Source organism: Balearica regulorum, chromosome 6 (genome assembly GCF_011004875.1).
Source record: "Balearica regulorum gibbericeps isolate bBalReg1 chromosome 6, bBalReg1.pri, whole genome shotgun sequence".
Lineage (NCBI taxonomy): Eukaryota > Metazoa > Chordata > Aves > Gruiformes > Gruidae > Balearica > Balearica regulorum.
Genome location: NC_046189.1, coordinates 1766558 through 1777017, shown reverse-complemented (window position 1 = coordinate 1777017; position 10460 = coordinate 1766558). Strand labels below are relative to the sequence as shown.

General features: G+C 49.4%; 1 protein-coding gene across 3 annotated transcripts in view; it reads left to right on the top strand.

Annotated features, from left to right (window-relative positions):
- The first annotated feature begins 875 nt into the window (after positions 1 to 875).
- TWIST2 (twist family bHLH transcription factor 2) overlaps positions 876 to 10460 on the top strand; it is a 37096-nt gene continuing 27511 nt past the window's right edge. For 2 of the 3 annotated variants that reach the window (XM_075755870.1, XM_075755871.1), the window contains exon 1: positions 876 to 1697. In XM_075755870.1, the coding sequence (XP_075611985.1) occupies positions 1178 to 1660 (483 nt within the window). In that variant the 5' untranslated portion in view covers positions 876 to 1177 and the 3' untranslated portion in view covers positions 1661 to 1697. Of the gene's footprint in view, positions 1698 to 2027; positions 2443 to 10460 lie in introns of those variants that run through there. The other variant, XM_075755872.1, reaches the window with a different exon arrangement.

Here is a 10460-nt window from a genome sequence, read left to right as displayed (position 1 = left end):
GACCGGAGGAAAGCACGTCCTCCTACCTACCTCGGCTCTTGCTTCCCCAAAAAATATTATTTAGTACTTAACGGAGGTGGGGGGGGGTGGAAGCGGGGAGAAAACCGGCAGGCAGATGGGCTGCATGGCCAGCATCGCCCCTCCGCGGGGTTTTCTACAAACTATTAGCTGTTTTCCAGATGACCCATATTTTGGGCTCCGCTGGGTTAGTCTGGGGGGGCTCTTTCCATGCCCCCCATAAGTAGGGGGCTTGAAGAGGCTTCTCCCAGTTGTCCCCAAACCTCCACCTGTCCCGCAGCTCAGCACACCCTGTGGGACGGGGGGGCAGGTCCCCACCCCATCTCTGCAGGGGTTTGGGGAGCAGGGTGCCACGAGGGGAGTTTGCAGGACCCCCCAGGACCGGGAGGGCAGCAACCCCAGCGGGGGCCAAGAGCAAAACAGGGTGTCTTCTTGGGTGCGCAAGGGCTCGCATGCCCTGCACCCTGATTCGGGCAAGATACCGCTGCAGCCTGGCCAGGGAGCTGGGAGCCGTCCCCTGGGCAGCACGGGCTGGGGGGCAGCTCGCAAGTGCTCAGCAAACGCATCAGCACCCCAAAACCCCTGGCTGTGCGTATGTGTGGGGGGTTACCCTGCAGAGATCCCTTCCCCAGATGCAAACTCAGCATCTACAGAGGTGGGGGTAGCGATGGCGGGAGGGGGGGTCGCCAGCTATCTTTTATCCGAGGTGCATTCCCAAGATTTTAGTTAAGTGTAACATAAAACTGTGAAAGTTTAGCAGGGGAAAAGCTTTCCTCCCACTGACCTGGGCGGCCAATCAGAAGGGAGCCCCGCACCTCCCTCGCTTCTGACAACTATTTAGCAACTGAGCTCAGCTAAAGTTTCCAAAAAGTTAGAATAACTTCCTCTCTCCAAGACCTCAATTTTTTTTTTTTAAATTTTTTTTTTTTTTTTTTTTTTTTTTGCACAACCCCGGTCCTTGAAATAAGAGCCCTTCAAGCAACCTGGAAAACGTTTGGTCAGCAAAAAAAAAAAAAAAAAAAAAAAAAAAAAAAAAGCAGCCCTCCTGTTTTTCCAAAGGATCTGTCTCAGGAATTTAAAGCACATTTAAGACACACACACACTCACATAACATAAGGAGGGGGGGAAAGTCTCTTCCCCTCCCCTTCTTGCAGAAAGCATGGAAGAAAGCTCCAGTTCTCCTGTTTCCCCTGTGGATAGCTTGGGGACCAGTGAAGAGGAGCTGGAAAGGCAGCCAAAGAGATTTGGCAGGAAGAGAAGATACAGTAAGAAGTCCAGCGAAGATGGCAGCCCCAACCCAGGGAAGAGGGGGAAAAAGTCCAGTCCCAGCTCCCAATCTTATGAAGAACTACAGAGCCAGAGGATCCTGGCCAACGTCAGGGAGAGGCAGAGGACTCAGTCGCTCAATGAAGCTTTTGCTGCCTTGAGGAAAATCATCCCCACTTTGCCCTCTGACAAACTCAGTAAAATCCAGACCCTCAAGCTGGCGGCGCGGTATATAGACTTCCTCTACCAGGTGCTACAGAGCGACGAGATGGACAGTAAGATGACGAGCTGCAGTTACGTGGCTCACGAGAGGCTGAGTTATGCCTTCTCTGTATGGAGGATGGAGGGAGCGTGGTCCATGTCTGCTTCCCACTAGCCACCGCCCGGGACAGGCGAGCCCAGCTGCCGAAGGGGTAGGTACTGATTTCTCTTCTCCCAGATGATGCTCTGCGCGTGTCTGGCCGTGGGATGGGGCTCCCGGGGCTCCCCGTGCCAACCCGGCTCGGCTGCGGGGCTTGGTCCTGCCCCGGGAGAGGCGGCGCGGCTTGGTGGGCTGCAGGGATGCTGCTGGGCAAGGGGTTTGGGGCTAGCGACCCAGTGGTGAGATGGGCAGCGTAGATGTGTCTGGTCCCCTCCCGCTCCCCTGTGCCGTGAAAATTCAAAAGAACAAACTTCCAGGCAGACAAAAATCTGAAATGTCCTATTTAAAAAAAAAAAAAAATCAGCGTGTTTCTGCTCTGCAGGGATGGGGGAGCCGAGAGGGGACCCACATTGAGAACTGGCTGATGAGGGCTGGGGGGGAAACCATCTCTGCGTGAGATTTGCCAGAAAGCGCCACTTTGGGGAAGTGTTTTCATGGAGAAGGCAATCGATCAGTAAAACAGACTGACACGGGGATCAGAAACAGCTGCCGCCCCGCTCCATGGGTGCCCCAAAATGCCGGTGCCCAGCCAGCGGCTCTCCCGCATCCTCTCCCAGCTGGGGTGGTGGGGTGGACGGGGACACCCGGGGGTCCGGCGATGAGTTCGCCCCAGGTTGCATTTCTCTTAAAAGAAACGAGCAGCAGATGTCGGCTGCAACCCCGGGCTGCGCCCCTTCCCCCTCACGCAATAAAAAGTGAACAAAGATAGAAGAAACTTTGCCAAATTTTCGTATTTGTTCGGTTTCCCTTCCCCAAAGTGCCGATAAAGCAAAGGCTGGTGTTAGACTTTTCTAGGCTGGGACTTAGTTTCTTATTTACTCTCAGTGCTAAACCCTTCCTCATCGTTTTCCATCAGCAGAAAACTACTTCCTCTTATGCTGCCTTTGTAATATTTGGGGAGGGAGGAATAAACAGTAAAGGGGGGAGGAAGAAAAAAAAAAAAGGCCTTTAATAACACCTTCATCTCAAGCTAATTAAGCAGAGCAGCTCTGCGTTGTGTCAGCCAGAGTTTGCGTACGGCCAGTCGCTCTCTGGGGCTCGATACATAAAGCAGAGCCCGTGAACCCATTTCGCCCAGCGAACGCTCAAAGGGGAAACGTGCTCCCCCCCCCACCTCCTCGTAACGTCGCGCGTGATGTAAAATGAAATAATTTCATCATGCAGAGAATCGGCTCCTTAAAGATGAAAAGAAAGTTTATCCCAGCCCATTGGCCAGGCTTATTTAAAGAGGCAAATCCATCTTTGTTTTAGCAGCAATAAATGGCTCATTTAAAAAAAAAAAATAATCTTGATGCAACTACAGTACTTTGTTTGAAAAAGTGTTCCGTCAGGGCTTACTGGGGGGTGTGAAATGCAGACTTAAAACCATTTTACAAACCACATCAAGGAAATGTTTTACTGGCGCCCTGAAATGGTTTGCATTTTGGTGCTGTAATTTAAGTTTCCACGCACTCTTCTGAGGAGCCCCCAAAATGTTAGGCTGTTCAAAAATTGCTTATTCTACCCATTGCACAAGCTGCCTGTTGTTTAGTTTGGTTTGAATAGGTAACACTGCTGTCGTGGCTGTTGCTGGTGTTACTATTTTTTGCACGCTGTGCCCTAATTTTTGCAAAAAGCCAGAGTTGAGTCACTTTTTTAAAAGGATAAACCCTCCATTTATAAAACAAAGTGCCTTTTCCCATGCTAATCTGTCCAAAAAAAGTGTAGCAAATAGACAAAAAAAACCCCACACGCAAAAACCCAGGCTTCTTGTCAAAAGCAGATGTAAAATGTCCCGAACACATATTTCTTCAGCAGTTTAGATTGGCTGAATAGTAAAGTGCTGGGATGGAACAATGCATTTATTCTGTTGTTTCCCAAATGATGTGCTGCCATTAGCCAACGATGTTTTTAAAACTGTTATCTAATACGCAAGCCATTCCTCTCTATCACACAGTACTTTAGCAGTAAAAACTGCCTTTTTTAAAACTGCATTTAAAAATCACCGTCGCTTCAATTATTACTCGCAACTCTCCGACGGGGCAGATTGTATGCGTAGATGCTCAGATTGATCCTACCCAAAAGAAATTGCGAGCGAGAGAGCCGACTGCGCAAAAAAAAACATGACGTAGAGCCAAACCCCGGTGCGTTTTTGGTTTGTTTCGCAGTGAATCGGTATTCGGCGCCTTTATCCTAACCCGACTTCCAACCCGGCGGTTAGAGGTGGCTCTTTGCTCCGCGTTTGCGTGCCTTGCAGAGGAAGGTTGCCTTCCCTGAGCCCCCGGATTTCCCCCCCCCCACTTGCTTCTCCTTTCTGTGCCTGTGCGTGCATCGCACACGCGTGCGGTTGAACTGTTGAAAACGTTGTTGACAAATGGCCTGGTGTGGTGCGGTGTCAAATTCTATCGTTTATGGCGACAAAAATTACGTCTGCCAGCAGAAAAAAAATAATGAAAAAATATTACAAGATCCTTGAGAAACCCTCTAAAATGGGCAAATTTAGGTGGCTGGCACGACATGGACTTCTGCGTGGACCTGTCATGGCCAGAGGAGTTTTTATGCATAATAAGGGAGCAGCCTGTGCAGGCTTGGTGGGAAAGAAAAACTCCTAAGAAATAGCTATCTGAATTTGGGATCGGGTCCTGCTTTTCCTAGGGAGTAGCGAGCGCTGCAGACAGCGGGTGAGCACGGAGGGCGAGCCCCGCTCAGGCTGGATTGCTGCTGCCGCCGTCCTCCCTTTTCCCTGGGTTTTTTGGGGAGAGCTGGGCAAGGAAGGGTTTTCTCCTTGGAGAAACGGTTGTTCCCCTTCAGCTGCAAAAAAAATAAATAAATCGGGGGAGCTTTTTGATTAGAAAATCAGAGCCTTGGGAACTGGTAAAATGCCACCTGGCTCCTGCCAACGCCAGCAGGTCACTGCTGCTCGCTCCTCTGGCCACGAGAGCTTTTCCTGTTCTGCTCCGTGTAATTATGGACAACTTACTCTGGTAGTTTCCAGAGAAGCAGGCGCAGCTTTGCACTGCAGTTAGTCTGCTGAAACATCCTATTGCATGTGCTAAGCTGAGCCTTCCTCCCCCAAATCTCCCTCTCCTCAGTGCCGGCACCTGTGCCCTTTCCCCCGCCACCACCTTTCTCTTGTTTCTTCAAAATGTTCAAGATGCTCTAAAACCACAAAAACATTCAGGAGAAAAGAAAATGCGTTTCCACTCATTCCGTTTAGCAGGAAAAATCCCGTCCAACTGGGACGGCCAGGAGCATCAGCAAAGCATAAAGGACGACGCAGCCGTAAACCCCGCACCAGTAAGACCAGTCCGCCTGCATCCCCTTCTCCCCACTCGCCAAGCGGGGCTCAGCAACGAGCCCTTTGCCTAGGGGCTGGCACTAAAACACCTTTCCCATCTTTTTTTTTTGGTGCTGGGGAAGCCGCGTGCAACGTGTGTGTGCACAATCCTCAGCCCTCTGACATCGCTCCTTCAGGGCCGTTTCCAGTATGAAACGCTAGCATCCTATTTCATTTTGTCCTGCAAGAAGCAAACAGATGTTATCTCTGCTGGCCCTGGGAACAACCTAATTCTATAGTTTATGAGAGCAGTACGGTTAACTGGGGGTGTTGTGACACTGGAACTAAGCCCTTTTTGTCCCAAAAGCCCTATTTTTTTATACGCATCCTCAGAAAAATGTAAATAAGTTTCCTTGACAGGAAGGATTGTAAAGTTTGGTATTTACATTAATAGGCTTGTAGCAGGGGGTTTTCATCTCAGTGCGTTTAAAAGCCCAGCAAAATGCATTTTGGATCTTCTGTTTATGTTCGTGTCTCTTCTCGGGAAAGAATAAATCTGTTACACAGCGAGCACCAAATACGTTGCAGTCAGCCAGAAAACGCTCGGGCTCAGAGACCTTCGAAAGAAGGGGTGTAAGCAAAAAGCTCCGGAGAAGGAGATGCGCAAAAGACAAGTCTGCCATGGGCTAGATGCATATAAACTAATTACCGATCATAAAGAGCTAGGGACACGCAAGGTAAAGGGAAAACGTTGGATCAAAACCCAAGGACCACTTAGAAGAGCAACAAAAGCCTGTTATTACTTAATTACCCAGGGCTGCGGTAAAAGTCCTATCAGGAGAGATGTGCATGGAGGGGTCGTTAAGGGAGCAGTCAAGGCATACATTTCGGCTAAGTAGACCTAATTTGTCTCCAAACTAGTCATCCTTGCACCGGTCATCTGTGCGGAGCAGCTCTTATTTTAACAGCATACGAAGCATCCTCGTTAAAATAAAGGGGAAGATTGCAGTGCTGCTCCTTTGCGACCTCCCTTCCTTCGCTGCTTTTGGGGCACGTTTCATAGAGTTACAGGTAGCGGTGATAAATTAGCCTTGGAGATCACAGCAGCCTCTTACAGAGCCAGCACAGACTCTGTAACCACCACCGAAATCTCTTTTGGAGACACTTCTTGTCACTCTTTCCCCTTAGCAATATAATTATTTTTATAGCTGTAGCTCTGAGAATCCTTTCCATGTGGTTCCGCACGACTTTGAAATCCCCAGGCCCGAGATCTCTACGATTTATGCCTCGCTGCAGAGACGTAGGAATAGCTTGATGAGGCTATGAACGCATAAGGGAACACCACCACCACCCCAATCACAACGTGCAATCAGGGAATTACCGCTGCCGGTCCGAGAAAGCACGCATTTCGGGGAGGGTTTTTTTTTTCCCCCTCCTCCCCGCCTTCTCCAGGCTTTGCAGAAGATAAGGCAGGGGGAAAAAAAGCCGATTAAAACAAAGTGCTGTGCCATGAAAAATGTGCTGGGCCAGATCCTCAGCTGGCTCCGAGCAACCTTGCTGCTCCTTGCGAGCTGATGATCCCGTCAGACATCTCAGTGGGTTGCTCTAAGTGGCTTGGAGAGTGTTATACACCATCACTTATGATTTACTTCTCCAGCAAATTTGGAAGTGAGGAAAAACAAGATGACCTCCAGCTGGATACCAGCAGCCTCGTGCTAATTAATGATTAGTTCTCAAGAATTAAAACAGTAGAAATATTTGCCAGGGAAAAAAAAAAAACAAAACAGACTCCAGGCACCCCAGCATTTAATTAGATTTGTAGTTGCAGAAGATGACCACTCAGCAACAACTAATCATACACAAATAGCAAATTAACTCAGCCAGCCAATAAATCAGAGCAAGCCAGCCCTTACCCTTGTACCCATCTCTTTAACCACTTCCACACCGGACCCATCCGACTGCAGCCGGTCCATCCGGCAACCGCGCCGTCGGTACCAGCTTCTGCAATGTCCTCGTCCCTCTCCCGGCAAGGGGACCCAGTTCAGCAGCAGAGAGGCTCTTCTCCAGCAAGCATCCCCTCCCCCGGACTCTTTGTTAGGCTCTGCTCAACCTCCTCCGCACTTCTATTTTCCCTGCGTGGATGCGGATGGATGTGCGTGGCGGGGATCAGGGCTCTGCTGGCTTTTCGGGATGTGCTTCTCCACCTGCTTCAGAGCAGGGCTTTCAACTTTGGGAGGTTGCCTGGTAAAATAGAGGACCTCCTTTTGATTTTTTTTTTTTTTTGCTACAATCTGTCACCCTTAGTCTGAGACTTTTGGTGTTTAACAGTAAAGGAGGGTTTTCCCTTAGCGGGGGGGGGGGGGGGGGGGGGGGGCTGGAAATAAAAAATAAAAATCAGCCTTTCTCCCCTGAAAATGAGCTGTCACATCATGGGAAGCAGCATCAGGATGTGAGCACCTTGCTGGAGGAGCGTGCAAATGCAACAGGGAGGCTCCTAGCACCCCTCCTGTACAAATGTTAAATAAGCAACAACAACCGTTAAGCCCTCTTGCTAACCGAGGGTTTCAAAGTGCCATTAGACCCTTGGGAAAAAAATAAAAAGACATTTTGATCTAATCCTCCAAAGCGAACCCAGGAAAGGCAGCACCAAACCAGCAGCCGACAGGCATTTGTCAGCGCACAGGCTTTGTCCTGCCTGCACCTCCCCTGGGCTGGGGTCTCCCCGGGAAGGAGCATCCCCCATCCCTCTCCCAGGGGCTGCATTTGGGAGCCTTCACAGGATTTGAGAGTTGGTTTTTTTTTTTTTTACTTCTACATTTCAGCAAGGGACAGGAGTTAGGCAGAACCGGTCTTGCACAGCTTGCAAAAGCTACCAGACATCAAAAAGAAAAATAACCCCCATGCCCTGCGCTGTACGGTGAGCTGGAAATGACCTACAGTCCTTCCTCTTCTTCCATCCTTCCCCTCTCCATCTTTTAACAGCTTGGAAAACAGAAAGGGAGGGAGTGGGGAGGAGAGACAGATGTCTACTGGTTCAACTTGATATATATTTACTGGAAGAGGTCCCGTAAGCCTGTACTAGCTTTAATTGAACCCCTAACAAGATTTTTTTGCCTTGTTAACTGCCACCCCCAAGAAGAAGCTTTACCATTTCCTTAAGAGATACAAGACCCACCAAATGCACGCTTTAAAGCTTAGGAACTAGGTATTGGATTAATTTAGCCACCAAAAATCCTCACGCAGTAATTTATGCGATTATGCCTTCGGTTTAAGCTGTTTGGGCCTCCTTTAAAAATCATGTGTTTGTGCTTAAATGTAAATAAACCTAACTGCTCAGCTTTGAGAGACAGGGGTGGGATTGCGGCTGTACTGAGGATCGTGTTAAAAAAAAAAAATCAGCTGATCCAGCTTGGAAAATTCGAGAGAGGGCGAGATGGAACCAGGGAGAAGTTTTTGTGCAGAAAGTGGCATTTTTGCATGGCCAGGGGATTCCCCAATGCATCCGCATCCAGCGTCCCCAAAACCAAACTCCTTAATAAAATTAATCTGCCAGAGGGATCTCGCAGAGCCACAAAGAACACGCATTTAAGACTGACCCTTAGGGCATGTTTCACACGCGCCGTGATGAAATCTCGCTGTGTAATATAGCTTATATGAAGAAATTCCTGGCTAGGAGGGGAAGCTGAGAAAAATCACGGGGATGGTTTTTTTCCCCTAACAAAACCCAAACCAAAACCCAAGGGCAGCCTGAAGAATAAGGCAAAGGATTTGCCATTGGTAACAGGGTGGTTTATCTTTAGTTAAGAACAAGAAAGGACTTGAATCCCTCTGTGCAAAGCACACGCGGGGAGCGCTGCGGCACCCCGATACCCAAGTGCCATCACTCCACGGATGCGGTGGGAAGCGTGGTCGCCCTAAATGTGCTCAGGACAGGGAAGCAATGAAATGGCATTTCAATGTCGGAAGGAAAGCGGTGAAACGCAGAGGATGAGCAACGAAACAGCGTTTCGTTGCTCATCCTCTGCGTTTCACCGCTTTCCTTCCGACATCCAAGCAGCCCCATCCCTCCGTGCCGGCTGTGAGCAGCTGCTAAGGGCAACGCATACATATAGCGCATATAGAAAAAAGCTGAACATCTAAATGAGAGCTTGCAGAGCAAACATCCTGGGCAAAAGCGATGCTGCAGGCTGATTTTGCACACATGGCCCGGGAGGAGCCCCAGCATCCGTAGGTGCTCAGCAATGCCACCCGCCCCGAGCACCGGGTGTCATCCCCCCCCCCAGGAGCACATTGCTGGATGGGAGAGATACACCCTCGTACCAGCATCACTACGTGAACAGCGAGGCACCGAGAAAAGCATCTGGGACACGATCAAAACATTAATCAAAGGAGTCAGGATGGGGAAAACAGCTTTTTGGTGGGTCAAAACTGAGCGCCCATCTCTTACGTGCTTCCCACCAGGATGCCCAGCATCACCTCCGTGCCACGCACACACCAAATTGCATCCCATCGGCATCTCTTCTCAATTCTTGTGACCTTTTAAGTCTTACTTTCCCCCAAATACACAGACAAGCTTGCCCAGCATGCTGCGGCACCCCAGGCATCAGCAAGTGCCACGGCGTGGGGTGGGTGGCAGGGACTGAGCCCGCACAAGAGCATCCATGGGGAACCAGAGATGAGTTTTCGGCTAAAACAGCAGGTTTGGGAGCACCAGGAAGCCACCACTGTGGAAACTTAAGGTGCCAAGGCATAAAACTATATGATAAAAGCAGGCCACCTTATTTTTCCTGGGGAGCTCAGGAAATTCCTAATATCACCAAGTCCTTTTCGCTGCCTGTAATTGCAAACACGATGCTTCGGGCACGACCCTGCAGTCTCCCCGCTCAAAGCCGTCCTCCAGCTCAGTGGGGTTTTACGCACTCAACCACCAGCTATTTTGCAATGAGATTTGTTTAATACATTCCCATTATTACCAGCAATAAACAATCTCTCCTTTATACCGTACGGGTCCAAAATGTCCTTGTTGGAGGGGAGCTGGAGCGCGGCCGAGCGTCTACTTTCTCAGCACCGTCCCTATCGCGATGGGATGAAATCGCACTGGGGTTTTGGTGCAGAAGTGGTTCAGAGCACCCGGGTTTGAATCTCTCAAGTCGCAGTTTGTGCCTCAGGACGAAGGGAGATGAGGGCATCCCTTTCCAGCGATCCCCTCGGAAAGCGTAAAACCTAGCAATCAATATTTCTTATGATAACTTAATGCGCACAAAGGGGTAACTCACCACTGTTTTACGTGTTCATGCCAAGGAAATTAGTGGTGGATAACACCACAAAAATACCCTGTCACCCCAAAAATATAATTATAGGTACCCCCTGGCCAATTCCCTGTTCCCAGGGATACAGGCTAGCATTTCCAGCAGTGAACTGGGAGCTCAGAACACACTGATTTTTCAATAGGACTGAGTTAATCTGAAAATTTTACTCATAAGCACTGTTATTTTGTAA